Source organism: Drosophila subpulchrella, chromosome 2L (assembly GCF_014743375.2).
Source record: "Drosophila subpulchrella strain 33 F10 #4 breed RU33 chromosome 2L, RU_Dsub_v1.1 Primary Assembly, whole genome shotgun sequence".
NCBI classification, from domain to species: domain Eukaryota; kingdom Metazoa; phylum Arthropoda; class Insecta; order Diptera; family Drosophilidae; genus Drosophila; species Drosophila subpulchrella.
Window position 1 is genome coordinate 10,753,267 of NC_050610.1, and position 25,827 is coordinate 10,779,093.

At 42.6% G+C, this 25,827-nt stretch overlaps 10 protein-coding genes across 14 annotated transcripts; 4 read left to right on the plus strand and 6 right to left on the minus strand.

Moving 5' to 3' along the window:
- The first annotated feature begins 55 nt into the window (after positions 1-55).
- Positions 56-4,257, plus strand: LOC119546806 (cytochrome c-1). The gene is made up of 2 exons (XM_037853386.1): positions 56-221; positions 3,748-4,257. Exon 2 carries the CDS (start codon positions 3,757-3,759, stop codon positions 4,072-4,074), a length of 318 nt encoding a protein of 105 aa, XP_037709314.1. The 5' UTR covers positions 56-221; positions 3,748-3,756; the 3' UTR covers positions 4,075-4,257.
- Positions 4,258-4,485: 228 nt separating this feature from the next.
- Positions 4,486-7,335, plus strand: LOC119546056 (cytochrome c-2). The gene is made up of 2 exons (XM_037852122.1): positions 4,486-4,610; positions 6,730-7,335. The coding sequence occupies exon 2, from the start codon at positions 6,771-6,773 to the stop codon at positions 7,095-7,097; it is 327 nt and encodes a 108-aa protein (XP_037708050.1). The 5' UTR covers positions 4,486-4,610; positions 6,730-6,770; the 3' UTR covers positions 7,098-7,335.
- A 609-nt stretch (positions 7,336-7,944) lies between these two features.
- LOC119546055 (V-type proton ATPase subunit H) lies at positions 7,945-12,785 on the minus strand. Of its 2 annotated transcripts, XM_037852120.1 has the most exons (7): positions 12,599-12,785; positions 11,962-12,440; positions 10,657-10,887; positions 9,687-9,821; positions 9,060-9,622; positions 8,812-8,925; positions 7,945-8,658 (listed from the first exon to the last, which is right to left on the minus strand). In XM_037852120.1, the coding sequence occupies exons 1-7, from the start codon at positions 12,633-12,635 to the stop codon at positions 8,580-8,582; spliced, it is 1,638 nt and encodes a 545-aa protein (XP_037708048.1). In that variant the 5' UTR covers positions 12,636-12,785; the 3' UTR covers positions 7,945-8,579. The 2 variants fall into 2 exon arrangements, with proteins under 2 accessions (XP_037708048.1, XP_037708049.1); XM_037852121.1 differs by lacking the exon at positions 10,657-10,887 and having other exon boundaries at positions 12,599-12,783.
- A 574-nt stretch (positions 12,786-13,359) lies between these two features.
- On the minus strand, positions 13,360-14,442 carry LOC119547121 (C-type lectin domain family 4 member F-like). Its single transcript, XM_037853831.1, has one exon. It carries the CDS (start codon positions 14,428-14,430, stop codon positions 13,480-13,482), a length of 951 nt encoding a protein of 316 aa, XP_037709759.1. The 5' UTR covers positions 14,431-14,442; the 3' UTR covers positions 13,360-13,479.
- Positions 14,443-14,818: 376 nt separating this feature from the next.
- On the minus strand, positions 14,819-16,667 carry LOC119547347 (zinc finger protein 391-like). Its single transcript, XM_037854160.1, has 2 exons — positions 16,520-16,667; positions 14,819-16,471 (listed from the first exon to the last, which is right to left on the minus strand). The coding sequence occupies exon 2, from the start codon at positions 16,465-16,467 to the stop codon at positions 14,914-14,916; it is 1,554 nt and encodes a 517-aa protein (XP_037710088.1). The 5' UTR covers positions 16,468-16,471; positions 16,520-16,667; the 3' UTR covers positions 14,819-14,913.
- On the plus strand, positions 16,641-17,462 carry LOC119547348 (tRNA-splicing endonuclease subunit Sen2-1). Of its 4 annotated transcripts, none has more exons than XM_037854162.1 (3): positions 16,653-16,800; positions 16,855-17,116; positions 17,174-17,462. In XM_037854162.1, the coding sequence occupies exons 1-3, from the start codon at positions 16,678-16,680 to the stop codon at positions 17,434-17,436; spliced, it is 648 nt and encodes a 215-aa protein (XP_037710090.1). In that variant the 5' UTR covers positions 16,653-16,677; the 3' UTR covers positions 17,437-17,462. The 4 variants fall into 4 exon arrangements, with proteins under 4 accessions (XP_037710091.1, XP_037710089.1, XP_037710090.1 ...); XM_037854164.1 differs by having other exon boundaries at positions 16,673-16,800; positions 16,860-17,116; XM_037854163.1 differs by having other exon boundaries at positions 16,641-17,116; positions 17,161-17,301.
- LOC119547351 (COX assembly mitochondrial protein homolog) lies at positions 17,387-17,954 on the minus strand. The gene is made up of 2 exons (XM_037854166.1): positions 17,815-17,954; positions 17,387-17,761 (listed from the first exon to the last, which is right to left on the minus strand). Exons 1-2 carry the CDS (start codon positions 17,864-17,866, stop codon positions 17,457-17,459), a joined length of 357 nt encoding a protein of 118 aa, XP_037710094.1. The 5' UTR covers positions 17,867-17,954; the 3' UTR covers positions 17,387-17,456.
- Positions 17,955-18,152: 198 nt separating this feature from the next.
- Positions 18,153-19,062, minus strand: LOC119547350 (probable proteasome subunit beta type-2). Its single transcript, XM_037854165.1, has 3 exons — positions 18,886-19,062; positions 18,585-18,810; positions 18,153-18,526 (listed from the first exon to the last, which is right to left on the minus strand). The coding sequence occupies exons 1-3, from the start codon at positions 18,974-18,976 to the stop codon at positions 18,238-18,240; spliced, it is 606 nt and encodes a 201-aa protein (XP_037710093.1). The 5' UTR covers positions 18,977-19,062; the 3' UTR covers positions 18,153-18,237.
- Positions 19,063-19,477: 415 nt separating this feature from the next.
- Positions 19,478-20,553, plus strand: LOC119546614 (cytosolic Fe-S cluster assembly factor NUBP1 homolog). Its single transcript, XM_037853051.1, has one exon. It carries the CDS (start codon positions 19,561-19,563, stop codon positions 20,494-20,496), a length of 936 nt encoding a protein of 311 aa, XP_037708979.1. The 5' UTR covers positions 19,478-19,560; the 3' UTR covers positions 20,497-20,553.
- On the minus strand, positions 20,530-25,382 carry LOC119546613 (structural maintenance of chromosomes protein 4). Its single transcript, XM_037853049.1, has 5 exons — positions 24,124-25,382; positions 23,441-24,065; positions 23,066-23,379; positions 21,321-23,004; positions 20,530-21,252 (listed from the first exon to the last, which is right to left on the minus strand). The coding sequence occupies exons 1-5, from the start codon at positions 25,254-25,256 to the stop codon at positions 20,788-20,790; spliced, it is 4,221 nt and encodes a 1,406-aa protein (XP_037708977.1). The 5' UTR covers positions 25,257-25,382; the 3' UTR covers positions 20,530-20,787.
- Between the last annotated feature and the right edge of the window lie 445 nt (positions 25,383-25,827).

The window sequence follows — 25,827 nt, forward strand, 5'->3', positions numbered from 1 at the left end:
CGTAACGGTGAATAGAATCGGGAGCAGAAGAACCGAACGCCGCGAACTCAGCTGATTGAATGAAAACGCCAAGCGGAGCAGCAGCCACGGTTGCCCCAAGCAGCGCTCTTTGAGAGAGGGACACCGAGACAGAGAAAGAGAGAAAGAGCTCCAATTAGTGGGGGCAGAGCAGAGGCAGAGCAACAAGCAGCGGCAGAGAGCGAGAGAGAGGCGTCCAGCAGGTAAGCTTGTTGCATTGTCAGTGCTGCCCCCCGTACAGGGATGAAAGTTTTTAAATATTATAAAAATAACAATCGACTTTAAAAAAATTATCAATTCTAAATAATTGGGTAGGGACACTGAGAGGTTAATTACTTTTTTCTAAAATTTGTTTTTCCTTTTTGATTTATTTTCTAAAAGGTTTAAGCAGAAGTATCATTGCTCTTAAATACTTAAATATTATAGTATTAACATCTGTTAATTATTAAGATTTTAAAATTGGTGTAAAATGTTGTGTAGATCCTTATATACTAAGGGATACTTCCAAAAACTTTCTAACGGAATTATCTCAATGTCAGATAATACAATTATTGTTTTAGGGTTCCTCAATTTTTCATTGTTTTGTTTTAACCAAATAAATATTTTAAAGTTAATAAAATCAACAAATTTATAAAATATTTTTCAATATTCGAAACCCAATTCTGAATTCTTGCAAAATCCAATAATCTCAAAGGATGCACCACCCCTTTTTTTCTCTCCCCCCTTTTCCACTTTGACACATCCATGGGTATGGATGCAGCGACGTCAGCAGTGCAGTTGCAGCAAGGAACAGTTATAAATTGCCTGAAATGGAGCATTTTTAGCAATTTTTCATTCACACATTCCCAGCGTCGCTCTCACGCGCAGCGCTGCAGCTCTCTCTTTCTTTCCCTTTCTCTGTGTCATTTATGTTGGGGCTGCTCTCTTTCTACTCTCTCTCTCTGGCCCCATGGCCTCTCCTCTCAGCATAAAATGCAAAGCCAACTAAACCAGCGGTGTTGTTGTTCTTATTGGGGCTTATGTAACTTTCGGGCATCCGCAGGCACAGAAAGCAGAAAGCGTTGAAGGGCAGTCAGCGACCTCGTTCTAGAAAAGAAGCCATCTCTCCAGCCCCACCACCCCCCAAAAGAAAGCCCCCGAAGAAGAAGGAGGAGCAGCCACAGCAGTGAAAAGCGCGTAGTATAAACATGCTGTAACATATACAGTAGTACTTCTGGTACTTAAACCAAAGAATTGAATAGAAATAGTAAAAGATCTTCAAGTTTGACCTCGAAACATTCAACAAGATCATCTTGTAAAAAAGTTTAAGTATTATTTTTAAATAATAATAAGAAAAAACACCTTTAAATTAAATTTATATATATATAATTTTAAGTTTTAAACTTACTATTTCTGCTTCTCAAACCAACAAATGGTATAGCAATAGTAAAAGATCTTCAAGTTTGTCCTCTAAACTTCCAACAAGATCATGTTATAAAAAAGTTACATATATTATTTTTTGACATAATATCTTTAAAATGATTTACCCATTCAGTTTTAATAAAAACCTTTTATTGTTTAAAGAAAACACCTTGAAATGGAATAAAAATATATATCATTTCATGTTTCTATCTTAATAATATCTTTAAAAGTCATAAACTTTTCTGTTTTTAAATAAAAACCTTTTTTGTTAATAAACGAGCTTAACATTTCTTTTTTTTTAAAATCAAAATGAAAATCTGTGGCATAAAAAAGTTCACTTATAAAAGTTCAACTGTGCAATCCAAAAGGGGAACGAGAAAGAAATGTAGGGTTTTTGCCATGCAGAACAGGCAGGGTGGTGGAGGTGGTTCTTTATGGGTATAGTTTGGGGGTGTGGCTTGGCGGGAATATCAAAGTCATGCCAAATTGCGCAACAGCCAAAGCGTTGTTCTTGGTAACCCGCTGACCGGGGTTTTGTAGGAGAGGGAAAAGGGAAGCTAAAAAGCTAAACTCGAATTCCAGTGGTCAAGTCTGAAGTACTCGAAGAAATTCTTAATAAACATTATGTATAAGACTTGCCATGGTTACAACACAAGTTAGAAACTTCAAGGTTTTCCCAAAGTACCCGCTCTACTTTCTTTGGAAGACAATAAACAAGTTATTCTAAACATTAAGCTTGGTAAACTTTAAAAATCAGAACAGGTTTATGCATTAACTTGAAAGAAAATATACAATGTAACAAATACGTTCACCATATAGTTTTAATTTTCTTCCACGAGTTGTTCTTTATGACTTTATTATTAATTCTTAACAATATCCGCACTTCCCCAGCAACATCCGTACTTACCAATTCAGGTATTATGACATCCTTTCGTTCCTAGACTGTCCTTTGTTCCCCGCTCCCCCCCAACATGCCTTATAAACCCCATTTGTGGAGCAACCTCTCACCTTTTTATGGACTTCCGCAGCAATAGATCTAGTAAACAATAATGCCCCCACCCCACTCTCTTTTCACTGGGCACTATCACATTCTGCCGGGCCCGTTCAAGCGTAATTTAATTTCTTGCGCCATTTATTTATAGTGTTCAGGAGGCAAAGGAACTCGGGCCAACAGCCAGGATAGTTTTGCCTGCGGCTAAATTATGGCTCCTGGGTAAATTAGGTTAGGTCACAGTCAGGATGGAACGATGCGGATGTAGATGGATAGGGTAGGGTACACCTGATGCCTGGAAAATGTCACTGGACCGAATGTGACACTAGAACAAATATTTACCCCATTTATGATAAATGATCTAAAATAATCAAAAATATGAGAGTGGCTTTAAGGTTGTATATGAAAATATTTAGGTTCCCCTAATACCAGGTACCGTTCATAAAAGTTTTGCGACTGTATCTATAAAAACCTCTCGTTTTGTATAGTTATTTCTTGGTATATTTAACAGGCTCTCAAAAGGTTATGCTATATTTATTGAAATTTAATACTCAACTTTTAGTGGATGCTTAGTTCTCTAATGAGTACTATCCCCGTATAAGCCCTATTTGCCCCCTTGTTTATCACCCCCATATTTCGTTTTTCTGTTTTTGTTATGCGGTGGCATCTGTTTTTGCCACAGGAAAAGTGAAGGAAAAGCGGGGAAAAGCGGAAGGGAGTGCGTAAAATGCGTTTTAATTGAAAGGAAATGTTCAAAGCACATGTGCATCTGCTAGTCAACAAGGGGTGGGAGAGGAGGTGGATCGGAAAAGGGGGCGGCAGGCCTGTGTCTGCTAATTGAATTACCTTTCGGTTGCTTTTCCCATTAGAAGTGCCGCCAAGTTCTCGAGCTGCTTGTTTGCTTTTCATTTAATACCCATTTTGATTCAATTTTTGTTTTCTTATTTTTCTGACCCAATTTCGTTTTTTGCTTCGTGCATTTGCAGCTGTCTCCGTCTAACTTTGTGCAGCCCAGAGAGGGGCCAAGAGAATCGCTCTCGCTCTCTCTCTTGAGATGGGTAGAACTTGCACTTTCTAAGGATTTTAAATTTTAAAAATGTTTAGGAACGAGAGTTAGGAACTAGTTTTTACGTTAGGGAAAACAAATTATAAACTAAATACCATAAGGGGTTTAATACAGTATAAAGGTTCCAAAACACTACTAGTTTTAGGAAATAGTTTTTACAGAATAAAAATAAATATGATTTGATGATAAATATGATTATGAACTAAGTACCATAATATCTTGGTTTCAAAAAAAGTACCCCCTAACGTATTCTCTTTCTTCTTATCCTCAGACTTCCAGGATGGGTGCAGGTGATGCGGAGAACGGCAAGAAGATCTTCGTGCAGAAGTGCGCCCAGTGCCACACCTACGATGTGGGTGGCAAGCACAAGGTGGGTCCAAATCTGGGCGGGATCGTGGGCCGGAAGAGCGGCACTTCCGCGGGGTACAAGTACACGGAGGCCAATATGAAGAAGGGTGTCACCTGGACGGAGGGCAATCTGGACGAGTACCTCAAGGACCCCAAAAAGTTCATTCCCGGCACCAAGATGGTCTTCGCCGGTCTTAAAAAGGCTGAAGAACGGGCCGATTTGATCGCCTTCCTCAAGTCAAACAAGTAAAATAATAATTCCTGCGAAACAACAAGATCGGTAACCATAATATCTGGAACACTGCGCTATAGAAGTCATCCTAAAAATGCCGCTATCCCTTGAATTTATTTTAAGCTGGCAACAAATCTATGCCCGATAACATTTAAACAGGTTTCCTTCTTCTTTATTCAATTAAAGTTGATGGAACTAAAACGTCGTTTTTGATTTTGATATGCGCGCGTAATGGTACTTATGGGAGTTATAAAGCATACAGCTTTTAACAGATGTGGTTATATGGTCATATTAAAAATTGTTTTATTGGCTCCTGCTACTAGCGGTAAAGCTTTTCGGTTTTATATTACTAGCAAATAGATTAAATATATTTATACATTCATTAAAAAAATACGAATTCATTTTACATTTAACGGTATTTTGGAATCAGAAATGGTATATGATGGTATTTATTTTCAGGCAATATACGGTCGCACACTAATTTCAAAAAACGAAACGACGAAACATAGCGGTCATTCGTGAAAAATCGGCAACGCTCGACGTTTGTGTTCAATGTAAGTAGTGGGTGGACTTTTCGAATTTTCAAGTGACGTAAATATTACCTTGAATAGTTATTGATTAGCGAGTTCTCGGACAGATAATAAGGGTAAACACTTCCGCGTAGTTAAAGTTGCATAAGTTCCAGCCTCAAAATGCTGTGAAAATTATTCGCATGCAAATTAAATATTTTTTTGGGGGATAATTCAGGTTACATAAACGCGTCCTTGTGTGCGTGTGTATATTAAAGCGATTTATCCGCGAGATGTTTACCAGTTTATTTGTTGTATATTTTTATTAGTCAGAAAAGTGAGCAAAAAATTATTAATGGTAAAAATAGCAATCCAAAGTCACATTGCCATTGAAAAAATCGCCAGAGAGCGTCGATTACATGAGCAAAGAGAGAGTACAGAACCCGATCATCAGCTGTCTCGCTCGCTCTGTCTGGCAAAAAATATATCAATTCTTGGAATCTTTTTTGTTTGCCTTTGCCGTAGCTTTGGAGTTTAAAAGCCCGCCACGTGGTTGCTAAGCAGGTTTTTTCTTTCCCCAATGTGCCATTTTCTATATGGCAAAAAAAAACGAAGAGTTTTCACCTTTGCAAGGAATGAGGCTTATGTAACATTCGCTTTTCTAAGGAAACTTGGATGTTGGCCCAATTTGCACTCATCTCTTTGTTCTCACCTCTCTCTCTCACACCCACACAAAGGCCAGAACACGGCTGCCTTTGGCCTGCTTCCAATTTTCCAATTGCACTTTCCCTTCCTCTCACACGCACACGCATAATGAGAACTTACTGAAAAGTTCTCATCAAGGCCAAATCAGATGTTGACATTGTTGTTGCTTTGACTTCCCCCCACTCTCTAAGTGCATGCTTAGTACACAGAGAGAAATTAAGGCTGTGATATAATAGATTTTTATTATTTTACATGTGAAGAATTTGAAATCAAAAAGTAGTATTTCTAAAGTAATAACAATTTGTATATAATTTATTTTGATTATATAAAAATATTTATTCCAAATATGTTCATATTTCTGTATTTAACCTTATCTAATTTCTCTTAGTGTAGTTGCGTGCTTGTGTAGGTGACTTACTCATTGCAACGGCACTTTCCTCTCTCAAGTTCAAATAGCTGCATGCAACTTATTAACCGGCAATTAGCAACTTGACCGTAACACAGACCCTGGGAATTCTACTATTCTAGTTATATAAACAACTAACGCTTTTTCATCGGATGCTTCCTGGTGAATTTTTTAGCCTGTTGCTGAGTGATTCCATTCTGACGCAATTATTCGACGATTGGCGAATGTGTGAGAGAGAGAGAGTGGGGGCAACAACATGTGACCAGCGTCTGAAGCTTTTTTTCAAAGTCTGTGTTTTTGATGACGTTGCCCTACACGCGCGTCAAAAATAGGAAAAAAATAATATGTGGGTGGAAAGGGGGAGGAGAAGGTAAATGGGAATGCAGACTCAGTTAGATAATGAAAATTACAGCCTTATCAGAAACAACAGCCGACTAATGCACTTAGCATAAGCGATTTTAATAATTCCGTTTCCGCAGTGAGCTTATCAATTGTTTACATAACCGGGCAAGGGGACAAATATTTTTTCACGGCCCCTACACACAGAAAAATGATCACAAAATGTATCAAAGTTTATAACATTAATATTATTATAACGAAATAATATAAATTTGCTAAATAATAATACTAATGTTCTGTTGATTATTAGTTATTAGTAAAGTCTTTAACTTTTTTAAATATGTGCACTAATGTTGTGGTTCGATTTTGATCTTGAAAAGGACTTAGTACCAATTTGGAAATAGTTTTCAAAAATTAAGTAAAATAGCTTTGAATTTTTATTTTTTTAGTAGTCAGCCTTTTTTTCTAGTGAAACCCGTACTATCAGATTCAATAGATCTGAATCGTTTGCAAAATGATAGGAATGAAAATACCATTAATGATTGAGTTCTTGACAATACCAATACCAATCAGCAAATATTACTTTCGAAAAATTATGAACTTTGGAACTAACTTTGCTAGCAATAGAGTTAATAAATTGTAGCTAGGTTTTTAGGTAATGTTAGATCTATTACTTTGATCATTTAGTAATTTTCTTTATCTTGTATCTTACAGTCGAGTCCGTGTTAACACATCAATCAACCACATAATCCACAATGGGCGTGCCTGCTGGTGATGTTGAGAAGGGAAAGAAGCTGTTCGTGCAGCGTTGCGCCCAGTGCCACACTGTTGAGGCCGGCGGCAAGCACAAGGTGGGACCCAACCTGCATGGACTGATCGGTCGCAAGACCGGACAGGCGGCCGGATTCGCGTACACGGACGCCAACAAGGCCAAGGGCATCACCTGGAACGAGGACACCCTGTTCGAGTACCTGGAGAACCCCAAGAAGTACATCCCCGGCACCAAGATGATCTTCGCCGGCCTGAAGAAGCCCAACGAGCGCGGCGATCTGATCGCCTACCTGAAGTCGGCCACCAAGTAAAGGTGCTATCCACAAACTCACCAACAACCTCTGCAGGATGTCTAACTGTATTATTGTGTTCAGTCACAGTCCGGCAAACAACCGCAACAGAAACAACTACAAATCAACAAAGTACAGACCTAAAAACTACAATTATGTTAATTATAAAGTTTAAATAGGACAATTTATTATTTAATTTAAATAAAAAGTGGAATATTTAATTTAAACCCGATGAGAATTGTGACAACCACAAGAAAAAGTTAAATAATAAAAAAAAACAACTAAAAACGATGTAAAGGTGCTTTATTTTGAGTGGGGAAAAAAGAATACTTTGAATTCCTTAGAACCTATTTATTGTTAGAAAGATCTATAATCCCTTGCTCTTAAGTTCAAGCTTTAAAGCTTATAAAGAGGATTCTTTTTAAGGGAACTCCCCAGCTCTTAGTCATGCAAAAATGGGTTTATTATCGGCAAAGAGAACTATGAACTGGCGAAATTGTTTCTCTGATAACCATTTATTGAAAAGCAAAGAGTAGATCTGGCCATAACTACTACTATATCACGTGCCTCAACCAAATAATAGTACAAAGAGAGGCCAATAAGAGATTTCCCTAGGTCTCGTGTCCCAGATAAGAACCGATAGCTAGTAACTGAACTATGAAACCGTTCTAAAAGAGCATCGCAGCTACCTAATCAAATATTGCGTCACAGTATAATAGCAATTTTGAAAGAGAGCCCCTCTACAAAGTAAACTTCTCAAATCACATGCCAATTCTTACAATATGAGTTATACAAGAATACACTTGAAAGTTAAAATAATTTTGGCTAGTTTATGTATATTTTCTTTTACACTCGCAAAACTTGATCGTACACTTTAATAACAACTTTATTATGCATTACATATTTTTCATTTCAATTATGCTTATTTGATTTAGTTTTAAATGAAAGAAATACTTGATAGGTTTATACAATATATTTTTGTTTTCTTTAGTTTTGTTTTTTTTTTGTTTAGTTGTGGGTGCGCTGACGCGATTATAATACAAAAGAAGTGCATATCATCTGGTTTAGAAAAAACTCTGTACAGCGGCGCACACATAATATTAAGAACACAAATAATAATAACAACAAAATATAAACAATCGAATTGAACGGAACAATCCTAGAGGATAGACGTTTGTATTTGCTCTGCCATTACAGTGAATTGCTTTTTTGGAATGCCAACAAAAAATCGAATTGTTCTCTCAATACGTTTTATGGACCGAGGGCGTAAATGGGCGTGGTCGGAGGTATGGGCTAAACAAGAACTTAGTTTAAACGGGGAACAAACATGCGCTTAAGGTAGCAAGAACAAACATCATTGTAAGTGTGGTGGAGAGGTGAGGGATCAGGCTGGAGATATAGATCCCTCCGCGACTCTTATTGTTAGTTAAGGTATCAGGCTGGCGGCCTGGCTAGAATATTTGTTGTGTGCCTGTGCATGGATGACTGATTTGATTGGACCACTTAGGCCTTGCCAGTGATGGGTGCGGAACCTTGTTTCTGGTTCTCGTTCTCCTTCTCCAGCTGCTTGCCCAGGTATTCCCTGATAATAAAAACAAAGAGTATTTTGAGTACACAGAGAATTTTGATCATCATAATGGTCATGGATTGAAAATGATTGATATGAGGATCACAGGACCTGTATGCGGGATATGGGGAATGCATGAGAGAATATGCACTCAAAATCCATACTAACCAGTTGTGTACCATCAGCTTTTGCACGGCCAGCAGGGCTTCGTATCGCACATTGGGATCCTCGTGTCCCAGATGCTGCATCACGATCTGTTTGCCACCCAGCTGCTCCAGCACACTAAGGAAAATAAGTTTATTAATAAGCTGCTTAGTACTATAAAGCTTAAATGGTTTCCGCTAGGTTTTGGGTGGGTTTCAAAAAGGACAACCCTTAAACAGCGGGATTTACAAATATTTATAGAATATACTCACTGCTTGCCGCGGGGATAGTGACGCACATACTCTCCGATATCAAAGCAGGCGACGGAGAGGATGATGGCGTCCTTGGAGGTCTCCAGCAGGTGGACAAGGATGCGCAGCAGCTCGTAGTTCTTCTCGTTCAGGCGCTGGGCATTCTCACGCCAGAACTTGGCCGACTTGTGGACAGGCGACCACTCCAAGCGACCGCTGCGCACCTCAGTGGCGTACTCATCGAAGGAGCTCAGGTCCTGCACAGAGTTCTGCAGCTTCTCGCTGAGGTACTCCACGTCGGCGGTGATGTCCTCGTCGTCAAAGCGACGCTGCTCGAGAATGGATAGCTGCTTCAGCACCTTGCACTGGACCATGGCGATGCAATGGTCCTTGGCCACCGATGTATCCTCTGGCTTCTCGATCAGATTGCGGAAGACAGCGAGGATGATGCGGGTCACCTTCTCCTTGGCACAATCGCTGAGGATATCGGCCAGGATGGGGATCACGCTGAACTTGTTCATCTTGGCGGCCAGCAGGGGATTGAAGGTCAGCACCCACAGGCAGAAGATCAACTGGTATTGCACCTATGAATAAGAAATCGAATTTAAATTGTACCAAACAATTTAGGCATTTCAATTTCAAACTCACCTGGAAGTTGACACGGGTCGAGAGGATGCGGATCAGAGTGCTGATGCCGTCGACGCCCACGAAGGCGAATCGGTACTCATCCACGCGGAGCATCATCTGCAGGCAGCGGGCCACCGATTGGATGTATTCGTTGTTCTATCAATGTTAAAAAACTCCCATTAGTTAATTCTCGAATTCGATTTATCTTTTCATTGGTTAGGTTTGTTAGTTATGACGATATCAGCTGGAATCTATTTTTGGCTAGCTACAACAACGATAATTACTATAAGCTACGCACAATAGGAGAAATATAGTGAAATAGAGAGTGGACAACATTTAAAGAGAGTTTAATATGCAACATCAATGGGGGTTCGAACAGTTCACCTTATGCCATTGTTTATCTTTGTGTAATTTTGGTTGATTTTCGTGTAGTTTTAACCCGTCACCTGGACCTTGATTTCCATTACACCACACTGATATGCCTTTTATACACCGCTTGACAACACTGGTTGCTAAGTCCTTCGCGCCGGATTCTCCTGTATTCTCACGCGCTATTAGTCGGGTTAGTAAACAATTACGAAATAGACTAAGAAATATCACACAAACACACGGATCACAATCGATAGAGCTATTGTTATAGCTCCAACAATATAGAGGTATAGATTAACGTCCATTTAAATAATTCAAATTTTGGAATTTAACTTATACGAAAATTCTTAATATTTTTGTCATAGACCATTAAAATAAAAATCGTGAGAATGTTAGAATCTAATTTGTTCGAAAATTAGCAATATTTTTTATAGATCATAGTTTTTGTACCGTATAACACGACTTGTCTCATCGACTGTGATCCTTCGTGTGCCCATAATTGTTTGATAGTTTATTCGTGTTTTGTGTGTGTTTTTGGTGGGTGGGTAAGTGAATGTTTTGGTTGTTTCGGCGAGTGGATTGCTGCGAGATTGGTTTTTTTGGGTTTAGTGGTTTGGAATACCGGTATCACGCATTTGCCGTCCTGCTGCTGGTGGTCACTGCTACCGCCCACCTCCCGATAGCTCTCGTTGGCCCCCTCGGCCAGCTGGTGCTGCTGCTGCAGCTGGGCCAGAGTGGGACTGTACTGGTGGCCATGGTGGTCTTTGTCTTTGCCATGCTGTCCATGCGTGTGCACAATGATCGTTTGTGTCCGCTTGGCCAGCTGGGCCATCTCTTGCAGATAGGCTAAGCCCTAGGGTGGGATCAGAGGTCGTGGGTCGTGGGGGTGGTTCGTCCACAGACATCGATTCAATCGATTCATAGATGGTAAATTGCATATAAATTAAAATTGTTCACAGGGTTCAAGTGCAGCGGAACAGATAAATACGTTTGATGGACAAGAACACAAGGTAAATAACATTATTATAATCTGGTGCTATTTATGTGACACATGACACACGACTGCACGTGATGATCGGGAGTGGTGAGGTGGCGAAATATATATCCGGGATACTATAAGGTTTGGATATGGTGTGACAAGATTCTGAGTGCTGATGTACATATGGCATAATGTAGTTACAAACTCTTTGTTTGGTCTCCTCATTTGCAGAGATTTCACGAGTATTTCACCAAGACGAGGTCAGTTGTGTTTGGTTTTTAGTCTTATACGAGGTCAGTTTCGGTTGTTTTAAATTAGAATAAATTATTATGGGTATATATACGGAAAGCAATACTGACAAGACATGCAGGAAGCTGAATATAAGGTTAGCTTTGAGTAGGGTTAGGTAATTTTTGCTTAGGTATATGAAATAAGGTTTTAGAAATAGTTAGGGGATAGATTTCAATTCGCATTAGAAAGGGAATAAAAAAAACTTTAGTTAATCAAGCATGAACCATGCTATCTTCCTACGCTACATATCACATGCTATGAACTAGTGCCTGATTTGGGAACCCATGAATCAGCAAATTTTGTCAATATACAACTAATTTAAATATTTTCACTAACTTAATTAATATTCTAACTAGTAGTGCAGGGATTAACCTCTTAATCTTCAGAACAAAAATTGCTTTGTAAAATGGAAAATTTCGTCAATATACAACAAAAAATAAAACTTGCACTGGGTGTATAAACATGCAGTTGCATGATTGTGCATCCTTGGAATTTAAACACTTGGAAAACCCTAACCCAGTGCAAGAATTGCTTAGAAAAGTGCCAAGTATATACCAAAACATTCTTCACATGCTCTCCTAGCTTCATTTACAGATCATTGACAACATAAACATGCTCGCGGAGGGCTCATCCTCTACCGCACACATGCAGACTCACGTTGCTGGCCAGCTGATCCTTCAGGAACTGCAGATAGAAGTTCAGATCGGACTTGGGCATGGTCTCATGGCCCCAGCAGGCGAACTTGGCGAGGATGCGCGACGCCATGTTGACAATGAAGCCATCCTGGCGGTTCAGCAGGTTGAGGAACGGACCCCAGATGCACTGCTTCAGCTTGCCGGCCGTCTCGTGGAACAGATCCACCCGGGAGCGATCCTCCTGCAGCAGATCGTCGAGCAGCACGAGTATGTACTGGATGGTGGAGTCCTTGGATAGATGCGAGACAAGATTGAGCAGGGTCTTGACCACCTGGCTGGAGTTCGTGGCCAAGTAGCTGGCGCGTGACTTGTCCAGAGCGCTGATCGCCTTGTAGTCCTCCTCGCTGATCATCTGCGACTGCATGTAGGATGCCCAGTTGATCGCCCTCGTGCGGATGTCCGCCGCCTGCTGCTGCAGCACCGAGGTGGCAGCAATCATATCTGCGGGGTGATACAATAGAACAGGTTAATCGGCGAGGATGATGGGGTGCTGCGATGGACAGCCCAACCACCCCACACACCCACACACTCGCACTTCGATTTTTCACCAGAGGTCGACTGCGAATTGCGGGGCGGTGCGGTGCGGGGGAAAAACTCACCAATGTTCTCCTCGGGCAAATACAAGGCGGTAGTCATTTTGAAGGCTTTCTTGCGACGACGCTCGGCACACACAAATTCAAGCACAGAATTTATGAAAATCTATCAAATATTACCCAGTGTTTTTCACACTACTGCGACACGACCGAAATTCAGCTGACTGGTCTTGTGACTTTTCTGCAGCCGTTGATCGAATAGTCGATTAGTGAACATCGATAGGTGAGCAATAACCGAAAGCTATCGATGGCTTGGGGCTGCCAACTGATTTTTCCCTATTTCGAGGAAAATATTTTCTAGATTTTGAATTTAAGCCCCATTTTTTTATCCATTTACAAAAATGGTGTGCAGCATTTTTATATTTTCTTGACTAAGGTTTCCCAAAACATCTTTCGCATTTCGCCAGTATAGTTTTTAAAAATTTTTTTATAACCTTGAGGCTGTTGAACCCAACCGTATCTCCGGTATGCAATATTTACTTTAAAATCAAATTAGAAATTATATTTTGAGTTTTTCATTTTTAAAAATAATTTCAGACATTAACTTATAAAAAAAAATTAAAATATTACATGCTTTTAGTTTGAAATAAAAATTCAACAGAAGCCCATTAGCCCTCAATATCTAAAATGTTCTGTTCAATACCCAGATTGTAGTTCATTCGGTAGATGATGCAGTTGCTCATAAGTCTGATGGTCCACCATCCTAAGGCCCACTTCCAAAGAAAAATCTCTCTTTCAATACAGGAAACCACATAAAACAGTTAAAGTGCTTTTAGAATATTTCAGTTTTATTTTCCAATCAAGAACAAAATTCGATCTTTACATTTTTTGAACTAACTTATCAAATTTTAATCGGAATTAAATGTGTTTTTATGTATTGTCATTGCTTAACTTAAGTGATTTGTCTCTTTTAAGTACATTTCGTTTCCTGCTTGACAAATAAAATATCTTCCATGATTGCATTCGTTTACCCTCATGGCACCCTGAAACAAGACAACGCAGTGCATATTGTCGTTCCAATAATCGGGTTCACCCGGACTCCACTTTAAGTACGAGACTTTCTTACCGGTGTCCACACTTACAAACTCCCCCGAAATGGCCTTATCATTGACGCCCAACCAGTATCGATCACCATGATTGACCATCGCGATAATGGCATTTAGTTCCTCATCATTTTCAAATGTCGCCAAATGTCCCCCCTTATCTACACAATACTTTTCAGCATCACTATAGGATTTCACACTTTCCAAGATAAAGAAATATCTAGATTGGACTTTCCGATAGTTCATAATTAATCTAAGCATGTGCATTATGTTTTCAAGTGGCCTTTCCAGATCGAACCTGATTGGGACCTGCCGGATTAACTCCTTCAAAGATTCTTCCATCCTCTGTAACCTTATATTTACAGCTTCTTGCAAGGCTGCCTGTTGTGCCTGGGTTTCCTTAACTGCCGAGAAATTGATGTCCATCTTGTTCTGCATAGATACCAGTAAATTTTCTATGCCTGTAAGGTGGTACTCCGTCCCACCAAGCTTATCCACAACGTCCTGAGCAATTATCTGCTGGCTCTCCAACTTCTCCAGCCTGAGATCCTTGGAGTCCAGAGAGGCCTTAGCACTGGTAAAAGCTTCCTGTACGGATGCCAACTGGATTTGCATCTGATGCCGTTCATCACGGGTTCGGTTTGCACTCTCCTGTTGGTCAATAATGAAATTCATTACTGGCCTAAACCTAGAGAAGAAGTGATTGCCACAGCGGGTTTCCAAGTCCTCTGATTGAGATCCATTTAGATTTCCAGTAATTAAACTGATGACCAGAATGGCTGTGAGCTTATACATGGTTTAAGAGCTCAACTCGATGATACTACTGAAATGATTGGGCTCCAGTGCCTCTTTTATATGCAACAGCCTGTGCGCACTTACAAAATATAGAATTTGATTTATGACTCAAAAAAAATTTAATTTCTTTTATATGTATGTATATACTTTGATCTTTGTTTATTGACGGTTAGCGATAAGAAGCGGAAACTCATTAATTACTGATTAGGTGGAATTAAATATTGCCCGGGAATAGCAACGCTAAATATTTTAAAACACATAATTCGATTAAAAATGTATAATTAGTTCATAGAATTTTGTTCTTGATTGCAAAAATAAAACTGCATAATTCCCAATTAAACTGAATTATTCGGTGCCCTTCTTATACCTAAGAAAAACAATCTTTTAGTTTTTTTTAAATTCAAGGCAACGAAAACCAACAAGTTGGGTTTTTATTATAATTACAAAATATTTTAAAGGTATATCTTAGTCACAGTTTGTCTTTTAAAGTTTGCATTGCCTTTGGTGCTTCAGCATATTGTTTCTAGCCGTAAAAGACTTCGAACAGCAGGCACACTTAAAGGGTCTTTCGCCAGTGTGGGTACGGATATGAACTTTCAGATCGCAAGGTCGATGAAAAGACTTTGAGCAGTCATCACATTTGTGGGGCTTTACTGCAGAGTGCGCCCGGATGTGTCGATTTAGATCGGACCTGGACATGAAGGTCTTGTTGCATTGGGAACACTTGTTCGGCCTTTCATTAGAATGAGTCAACAGGTGGTGCTTGAGATGGTGTGCCTTCTTATAGGTCTTGGAACACTGATCACACTTGAACGATCGTTCTCCGGAGTGCATAGTAAAGTGGGCTCTGAGGGCATAGGGACGTGCATAGGAGTTTGGACACTGGGGACACTTAAACGGTCGTATCTCCGAGTGACTTAGCAGATGTCGACTGCAACTTGAGGAATACGGAAACGACTTGGGACACTTGGGGCACTTGAACACTCGAGGAAGACCTGATGGTGAAGGCTTCGGTTTATCGGTCTGATCCTCTGAATGGCTCAAAATGTGTTGCTTCAACTGCTTTGCCTCCGCAAAAGTCTTCGGGCAATCGGAACATCGGAATTGCTTGCCATGCGATTGTGCGTGCAGTGTACAGGAATCTTTGTCCTGAAACGTTTTCGGGCAATAATTACATTTGAAGGGCAAGTAAGGTGTGGGTATACGTTCCGATGCAGGCAAATCCGTTTTCGTTTTATCATGCAAATGGGTTAGGATTTTTTTCTTTAATGGGGTGGTGGATGCAGAAGTCTTTTGGCGTTGTTTTATTTGAGGCTTTTCAGATGGTACCTCTGTTTCAGAATCCGGATAATAATCGCCCTCTTCGAACCCAGTGGTGCTAAAATCTGAATCAGAAAAATCAGACTTTTGACCATCGGCGTCTTCTTCTGAATGGGTTACAATGTGTTGGCTAAACTGTAAGGCATCCGCAAAAGACTTGGGACACAGGGAACACTTGTAACGCCGTTTCCCTCGAGAAGGCAAGTCCGATGTTTTGGGTATATTACCCAGATCCAGATCTAATGCAGATAATATATACTTCTGGCCAATATATTGTTCCGTTTCAACGACTTCAATCTTGCAGACATCTTCCTCGAATAGGTCGCTTTCCATTGCCTTGCATGCTGCCTCCAGAAATATGTCCTCATCGATAGGCTCGTTTTTAACCTTGTATTCCTGGGCGCTATTCGATTCCTCACTATGTACATTTTTAAAAGGTTTTTCCGTTTCTTTGTCGCAAATGGAATCCTCACTGTCTGAAATTCGACAGACTTCCTCCTTCTGCAGTTTTCGGATTATTCCAAATGTGGCTCGGGCATCCTCCAAGCAGGTTGGACATATACTTTCCGGAAGTGAATCGCCTTTCTCAACCTGGTAGCCGGACCACTGGGCAATCATATCTGGAATGGACATTTCCTGGTCCTGCACACCGTCAAATATATTGATCATATCGCCATCCTGTTGCAGGCAAACCCGGCATACTTCCTCCTCATCCATTTTCCTAAAAGCCAGCGATTAGAAAGGAATTTAAATGTTACATTTAACTTACACTGAGGATATTTTTTATTAGCGATATTTATTTGTTTACCATTACTCCAGTGTAACCGTGACTAGGGTTTTCAAACAAACATACCATCTGGGAAGATATTTTCTGGTATTTTTATGGTATTGCTATTTTCCATGAATGTTTTTAATGAATAAAACAAAATGCAGTTCTCATTTCCCTGCAAAAGAAAGCGCTGCTTTAACAAAAATCTAAATTTCACGCCTTTTCCGAGTTGCGAGATTGGAGAACGCTATCAGGGAAGATTTACAGGACTCTCCGTAGAGGTAAAAGATCCAGTTCAGGCGAAATCGTTGTATGACAGCGGCTGTTTTGGCAAGGGAAGCAAATCTCGCGGAGGACCGGCATCTGGAGATGAGGATGAAACGCTGCTCCTGGGCTTGGAGGAGTCCTGTTTCCTGGCCTACTACTTGAACACTTTGGAGATAACCAACTTGACTGGCAGTTCCATGGACTATCAGGCGTTTTTGGAGTCTGCCAATAAGCTAAATGAAAGATTTGTGGAGAACCTGGCCTGCTATTTGTATTTAAAGTCCAAGAATTGGGTGATCAAGAGTGGCATCAAGTTTGGCGGTGATTTTCGTAAGTTTTAAGCTTGGGAATCTCAAAATATTTATATAAATCAGATCCCTATTTCAGTTATCTACAAGCAAAGCCCTCGCTTGTACCATGCCAGCTTCTTAGTTATAGTTCAAACTCCCTGTGATACGGATTACTATCAATCAAAGAACTTGAAGGGCGTTCAACGTGTGGCTGAAACTTCCGATAAGGATGTGCTGCTCCTAACTGTCCATCGACCTAAGGATGTACTCAATCCCAAGGACTTGCAGGAGACCACAGTAACAGAGACAATTGTGCGGCGTTTCAATTACTTAACTTTTGTACAAAGCAAACAACAATAAGGAACTAATCGGAACTGATTCTACAACTTCTCCAGGCGATGCTTCTTGGGTATGCCGGTGCTGCGATAATCGGCCCGTTCTTGGAGGTATATCTGCTTGCACTCCTCCTTGAAGGCCTCGTTTTGGTACCACTGGGTAAGGCACTCCTTGAGGGCTGAGTTTTGCTTCCGGCAGGTGGCCACCATTAGTATACTGCTGGCCTTGCAGCATTCCTGGAAATCGGCCACTTCCTTGGAGCAGAATTCCGCTTTGGCACGATCCCGCATTATCTTGGGTATCAGTACTTCCCTCTCAACCTTGCGCAATCTGGTATCGTTGGGGTCACCTAGCGGAAGGATTATTAGTAACTACTCCTAACTCTTTGTTCTGACGACTCACCAAGCCCATGGGGATTATGGGGGTCTACGGTTGTCTGTTGTTCGAGGCTCATTTTGTGTTAAAAATACTATTTATTTTGTGTAACAACTTTTAGTGTGACTGATAATTGTACTACGAAAAATGCCTTGTACGTAAAAATACTGAAAATAAATATTCCTTATAAATTCTTGATTCTATTTTGTATTACCTATGTATTAACATGTTCAACAATTATGCACAGAATGCAAAGTAAAGATATTCTTGCGAAAAAATTAAAAATTTTGATTATGTGATGACGGAGCGACGAAATAGAACTAGACCAGGCTATTTTTAAAATATTTTGAGAATCTTGTAAAATAATAGTATTATCATCAGTTTCGTACCAAAATCCAGACGCATTTTATTAGAAAACTGTGCATTTAGAATGCTTAAATCGAAACCTAACTAAGCGGCCAGGCTAGATGAGCTGATGGGTTCCAAGTTCCGCACACCATCCTTGTCCACCACGGCGACGGTGAAGTTCTTGAGGTTGACGACCAAACGCTTCTGGATCTCGACGATGCACTTCTTGAAGACCTCGTAGGCCTCGTCCTGGGTGATGTTGGGGTGCCAGTAGCGATCGTAGATGCTGGATGCGAAGACTGCACCATAGCCATGACCGGCATAATTCACGGGCATCGCATTGGCCAGGTAGTCAATGAAGTTAAGCTCGGGGCCCTCGATGGGATCGTAGCTGGATAGTAAAAATGTGGTAAGATTTGGAAAGGATAAACCGATTCCTTGATCCTTACCCGGCCACAAACATATAGACCTGATAGGGCGTGCGACTGCGAAGATATTCGGCCAGATTTTTGCGCGTGAAATGGGCCGACGCATGTGGACTCAAATCGTAGCCGTTGCGCATCTTGTACAAGGCTATGTTCTTGGCAATGAACTCGGTGAACTGCTCCGTGTCGCCCGACTCGCCGACGGTCGATATAAGCAGATTATCCGAGACCTTGTGGATTTTGTTCTGATCTGCAAAGGGTTCGAAGTGAAGAAGTCACCGCATGAGACCCAAGCCGCCAAGAAAATTCAGACCCCCGATCTTACCCTCTTTCATCACGATTATGGAGCGGGCGTGGGTGGTGTCCGCCGCCAGCATCACGAAGTCGGGGCCCTTGATTCCCAGCAGTGTCTCCATGTCTCTACTATTTATATACTTTCGGCGCTTTCGGGAAAATTTCCAAGTTGTTTGTGAGTTGCCGAAAAGCAATGACAAGCAATAGTTAGGAGCAGTGTGTGACCGTGGCAACGAAAAATACCGGACCTGTAAAAAAATACTAACGGAAGTTTGATACCGAAATGAATTTATTTTGTATCCATTAAATAAATTAAGTAATTGTTAAGTAACAGCTTATTAATAAATATGTTAAATACGAAATATTTTTAAATATAAAAAAAATTTAAACTTCCTTTAATAACTAATATAAGGTCCTTAAATTCATAAACTTTTTACAGATGCAAGTTAATTAACATTTCTTAATTGTTTATCAAGTTAATAATCAGTCAGGTATTTTTAGTCTATACAAACCAAGTACTTGTAATTGGTTTGTAATAAATGTTTAATATTTATATACGTCTGTTTTCATTTTTTTAAATATTTAAAATAATCCTTTTAGACCCTCATGCTACAAGCACATTTTTTTTAATTGGCCACACTGGCCGTCACTATCATTTATAATTTCACAATTAACTTCTAAAATAATAGCCATTAAACCTTAAGCCATGCAGGCACCTCCTCCAGAACACTGTCCTGGCGTGGAGAGCGAGGATGCGGGCAAGGGAAACGCCTGCGCCGGCTGTCCCAACCAGAGCATCTGCAGCGATCCCAACAAGAAACTCGAGGATCCCGGCAAGGCTCTGGTGGCCGAATCGCTCAAGGATGTGCGCAACAAGCTGCTGATCCTCTCCGGAAAAGGCGGCGTGGGCAAAAGTACGGTGACCTCTTTACTGACCCGCTATCTGGCCAGGAGCTGTCCGGACAGCAACTTTGGCGTCCTGGACATCGACATTTGCGGTCCATCGCAGCCTCGTCTGATGGGCGCCCTGGGCGAGAATGTCCATCAGTCGGGATCCGGCTGGTCACCCGTGGGAATCGAAGACAATGTCTGCCTAATGTCTATCGGCTTTCTGCTCGGCTCCGTGGACGATGCCATCATTTGGCGGGGTCCCAAGAAGAACGGCATGATTCGGCAGTTCCTGAGCGAGGTGGACTGGGGCGATTTGGATCTGCTGCTGCTGGACACACCGCCCGGTACCTCCGATGAGCACATGTCCGTCGTTTCCTATCTGAAGGACGACACTAAGCCGGAATCCATGCGCGCCGTCTTGGTGACCACTCCACAGGAGGTGGCTCTGTTGGATGTGCGCAAGGAGATCAACTTTTGCAAGAAGCAAAATATCCCCATTGTGGGCGTCATCGAGAACATGAGCAGTTTCCGTTGCGGCAACTGTGGAAACAGCTCGGAGATCTTTCCGGCCAAAACCGGCGGAGCTGCAGCCATGTGCGCCGAGATGGGAGTTCCGCTGCTGGGCTCCCTGCCCTTGGATCCCCAGGTGGCCAAGGCCTGCGATTCTGGCGAGGATATAACGGAGATTAAGAACCCTACCACTGAGGCGCTGGAAGGGATTTGTTCAAAGATTATGGCTAGCTTTAGTTAAGAATGTAAATTTTATAATATACAAATTTTGTTCAATAATACAAAAACATTGACAGAACGAGTGGTCCTTCTTAACACATAACAAAGGTTGGTTGCTGGTACATGATTTACTTATAGAAACTAGTATTATTGAATGAAACAAATTAGCTGGGGTCTGTTTATATACAGCCCACTCTCTCATCAGCGTTTAAATAATCAAATTATAAGGAAATTAGCAGTTTACAACATGAAGCTTTACAAGAGAGAACAGGCCTTTAGAAGTCTAATTATAAAATACGCCTTTGTTTTAAAGTTAGGCATTAACCAGCGGTGGGGAACAGGGCGGACTGTCTAAGGAGACATCCGTTGTTATTCTGCCCGTGGCGTTCGTTTGTTGAATGGCTTCCGCGATGACAGCGCGCTCCACAGTTTGGGCAAAAGTGGTATCCCTTCCTGTGCTTTCCAAGGGCGGAGCAAAGGTGGTTTCTCTTCCCCCCAACTGATTAATCAAGCTGACTATTTGTTCTGAAGCCGTGGCTTGGGTATCCTGTGTTTGACTCTCATCGGGCTGTATGGTAACATCCTGCTCGATGGTCCCGCCCACATACTGACTGTTGGCGATGACGGGCTGCTGAGTGGGCAGCGCAGGCGGATAGTTTAGCATGGTGATGGAGTCCGTGCAGTCGCTAACCTTGTATATGCCCACCAGAAAGTTGGCCAGCTCGAACATGTTGACGCGAAGTGAAACAATGATGAACTGGGCGTTCTTAGTGCGCTCCTAAAAAGGAATAACATAGGTATTGTAAGTAATGTAAGAAAATATGACAAAATCACTAGCATATTCACCTTTATATAGTGCCCTACAATAGAGACATTCTTAAAATCCAGCGCCGCATCGATTTCATCCATGAAGTACAGCGGCGATGGCTTGTAGTAATGAAGGGCAAAGACCAGGGCCAGCGAGGACAGAGTCTTCTCACCGCCTGAGAGATTCGAGATGTATTTCCAGCTTTTCTTGGGCGGTCGCACCGTAAAGTTTACGCCCTCGGTGAAGGGATCCATGGAGTCCACCAGCTCCAGCTCGGCATCCCCGCCCAGCGTGATCATCTGGTACATTTCCTTAAGCTTTCTCGTTATGATGCTAAAGCCATCCATGAACTCCTTGTAGCGTCGCTTTCGCACCTCCTCATACTTGTCGCGCATCTCGTTTCGCTTGGAGGTGATGTCCTCCAGGACGCGGACTCGATCCAGGTAGACTATACGCTTCTCGTTGAACTCCTTGATGCAGCCCAGGTTGGGCTTCTTGGTTTTCAGATCCTCCTCCAGCATAGTTTGCTTATATTGCAAGGCTTCCAAGGTCTCTGCTTCGAGCTCTTCTTCAGTGAGTTCTTTGAGCGGTGCTTGTGGTTCTGTTTCCCCGGGAATCTCGTTGAGCTTCAAAGGACCCAGTTGAGCCTGCCAGCCGGGAATGTCGGATTTCACCTTGTTCATTTTTCCCGCAGCCGCTTGTAACTTTGTATCTATTTCAATACGCTCAATATTTCGTTTATTCTCCTCCTTGGTGATCTCATCTATTTGTTTTTTGATATCCGAGGATTGGGATTTGGCCCCTTCGATTGCGGCTTCCGCTTCTTCTGCCTCCTTCTGCAGCTCCTCCTGCTTTTCCTGACATTTCTGCCGGTCCTCGCACAACGCTTTTAACTTTTCCTCCGCTGCTTTTATGTTCTCCCGCAGATTATTATTGTTGCCGGTAATCTTTTGTATGTTGCGATCAGCGGAGGCCAAGGCCACGTTCAGGGAGCGCACATTGGCGGCCAGCTTCTCGATCTGGTTGCCCACCTTCTTGATCTTGGCCTGCACGGGCTTGACATTTTCGTTTCTCATGGTCTCGTACTGCGTCTGGATCTCGTCGATTTGGCTGGAAACAGCCTGCTCGGCGAATTGTGCCTGCTCCAATTCTTGCTTCGCTGCTTCTATTTGCTCCTCCCGCTCTTTGACGGCCCCCTCGTCCGTTGTCTTCTTCAGCATCCGCTGGCGCTGCGCCTCACACTGCTTCAGGTTGCTGGCCATCTGTTGCTCCAGGGAGGTAATGCTCACCGCCAGCCGTTTGTACTCCGCCTCATCCCGCTGCTGGCTGTTCCTTAGGGTTTGTATCTCGCGCTCAAGACTGCCCTGCTGCTCCTGGCAGTAGTTGACACGCGCCTGCAGCTCCTCCGCCTGAATCTGCATGTCCTCCAGAGCTTTCTGTGACATTTGCGAACTTTCCGCCGATTCGGCAGTCTTCGTGCGCACCTGGGTGCCCATTTTGCCGCGTATTGGGCGATTGCCGCCACCAGACATGGCGCCCGTCATCTCGATCATCTCACCCTTTAGGGTTACAACACGGAAGCGTTCTCGGCCATAGGCAATGCGGGTGCCCTGCTCCAGTTCGTCGGCCACGAGTGTGTTCCGCAGGGAAAAATAAAAAGCTGTTCTCACCCGGTCGTCTTCAACCTTAACTAGATCGTATAGTCTAGAAACGTTCTCTGGTCTGCAATCAATATAAAGCAGGATATTAGCAGACCAATCAGGTTACCATTTCCATCACATACGTATTTATCCTAGAGTTCGCTTCCCGACGAAGGTGCTCGATCTTGTCCAGCGTAATAAAGGTGGCTCTGCCCACGTTGTACTGCTTCAGCGCACCAATGGCCGCCGATGCAGTGTCATAGTTGTCCGTGACAATGTTGTCCAAGCGTCCACAGGCGGTTGAAATGGCCACATCGTACTTGGCATCTATGCCACCCAAATCTCCCAGCCGCCCCAGAATGCCTGGGATTTTTCCCTCCGCCTTCATGCGCATGAGGAAGTCAAGGACTTTGTTATTAGAGCGCTGAGCCTGCATGACCGTCGATCTTTCGTTGATCTAAAGGGAGTATCATTGATTAGTACAGAAAATCTGTAAGGATAAGCTAGCTAATCCTTACCTCTGTCCTGAGCTTGTTACACTGCATGGATAGGTTGCGCTCCTCTTTGACCATTTTATCCACTTCCGCTGTCTTGTTGGCTATTTCGTCTTTCATGCGCGGAATGCTTTCCTTCAACTCGTCCACCCTGGCCACCTTCTCCTCAAGACTCTTCTGCGACTGTTCGTAGGAGTTCTTCAGGGTCTCATATTTCCTAGTCTCGGTGGTCTCGGCCTGTTTGAGAATCTTGAGCTGTGACTCGATCACCTGCAGCTCTCCCTTGGCCGCGTTGACCTTCTCCTTGAGCCCCACCAGCTCGTCACTGAGCTTCAGGCGCTTCTCGGTCAGTGGGGCCGTAGTTTCCGTCAGCTCGGCCTGCTTTTTTTCAAGTTCCTCATTCAGTGTCACCTTACTCTTTTCCAGCTCCTCTAGTTTTTTATTACAATCTTCGATTTCGCGCTGGTTTTTCTCCGGCAGCTTGTGCAGATCCTCCAGCTCCTTCTCGTTCTTCTCTATCTGGGCCTTGTCCTTCTTGCGCTGTTTATTAGTGTTCTCCATGGTGCTTTGAATCTCAGTGTGGGCACTCTCGATGGTCACCAGCCTTTTCTTGATTTGTTCGCGCTTCTTCACTAGAGATTCGTAGGCTCTGGAAGGTGGGTAGATTAAAATGTAATATATGTATCTATAGGTTTATTTGTACTTACTCAATTTCCTTGCGAATGATGGTCTCCTTTTCCGCTCGTTCTTGTTTTAGGGCAGCAGTTCCTTCGTCGTGGGTTTTCATCTCCTCCACACAGGCCTCATGCTCCTGTGTGTACTGCTCCAGCTTGCTCTTCTTTATGCTGACGATCTTCTGGATGTGGAAAGACTTGGTCCGCACCAGCTCATTTTCCTTCTTCAAATAGTCGACGGCCTCGTTGAACGGCTGCTCCAGATCCTTCATTTCGCGCTCGGCCAGCTTGCATCGGTTGTGCTTCTCGGTTCGATCGTCGGTGAGCTGATCGACCCTCTGGTTTATCTGCTGCAGTGGTCGAATGTAGCGTTGGGTTCCCACAATATCCTCCAGATACTCCAGCATCCCCGTTTCGTTTTCCGTCTGCCCCTTGGGCTTCATCATGGCAATCGACTCCACCTCGCCCTGGAGGATCAGGAAACGGTTGTGCTCCAGATCTACATGATGTTTCTTTAGCAGCTTGGCCACATCCTTGAGCTGGGCTCGCTTGTCGTTGACCGTGTAGAAGGAAGAGTTGTCCGCCATGGCTGTGCGTTCGATGACAATGCTGGAGTCGGGTACATCTTCGCAGGTGCCATCGCCCTTGTCCACGATCTGCTTGAAGTGCACGGCCACCGAGCAACTGCGAAGATTGGGGAAACTCGAGGAGGAGTGAATAAGGGTGGAGACACGCTTGCAACGGATGCGATTGGCGCGGCAGCCGAAGACGAACATCATGGAGTCGATGACGTTGCTCTTGCCACTGCCATTCGGTCCAATGATGGCCGTGAAGCTCTGATGGAAGGGACCCAGTTCCACCTCACCGGCGTAGCTCTTGAAATTCCGATTCACAATCTTGGCGATGATCAGTCGCGGCCCAACGCTCTCCATGGAGCAATGAGGCGGCACCGGCGGCGGGATGTATATGTCGCCAATTCTGGTGCCACCCTCCTCGTCGTCGAAGATTAGGGCATCATCTAGGGCGTCCATGCCCGCGTCCTCCTCCTCCTGCTGTTGCTGTGCCCGCAATTGCTGGGCAGTTAGCTGCGGCACCCGGAACTGGCCGCTCTGGCGTCCACCGCCCACTGCCTTGGGCGTGCCCTTGCTAGGACGCGCCTTCTGCATCTTGAGTCCTTAGTAGAGAAAACCAAGAGTGGATTAAACCAAGCCGTGGCCGCCAATTACAAATAACTTTTTTTCGGGCGCCAACAAAAAATAGGACGCTAATTGCAGTGTGACCGTCTTCGTCTACCACCAAAATACCCCAAAGCCACTTCAAAAATGGAAAATCAAGGTAAGTTGGCAGTTCTTCCGTTTAAATTTGAAATGACAGTTACACCGGCTTTAAAAACGGATATAACAGAATGGAAAAACAATACGATATTAAATCAATGGTTCCTTTAATTCCTCAATTTTTAACTTACTAAAAAGGCACTTATTTATTTATTCATTAAATATGAAGGTCTTTTAACTTCTGGTAGAATAATTATGAATATATGTATCGAATGTTTATGTAACTTTATTTACGATAATTTTTCAAAGTTTTAAAGTTCCGTACTTTAGAAAATATGAAAAATTTAACATTCAACCTAAAAATCTATTTGTAAAGATTTAACGACCATTTATATTTTTTTAAATCGGTACCAAAACCACTATTAAGTAATAAGTTGTTATCAAACTTATAAATAATTCAGCC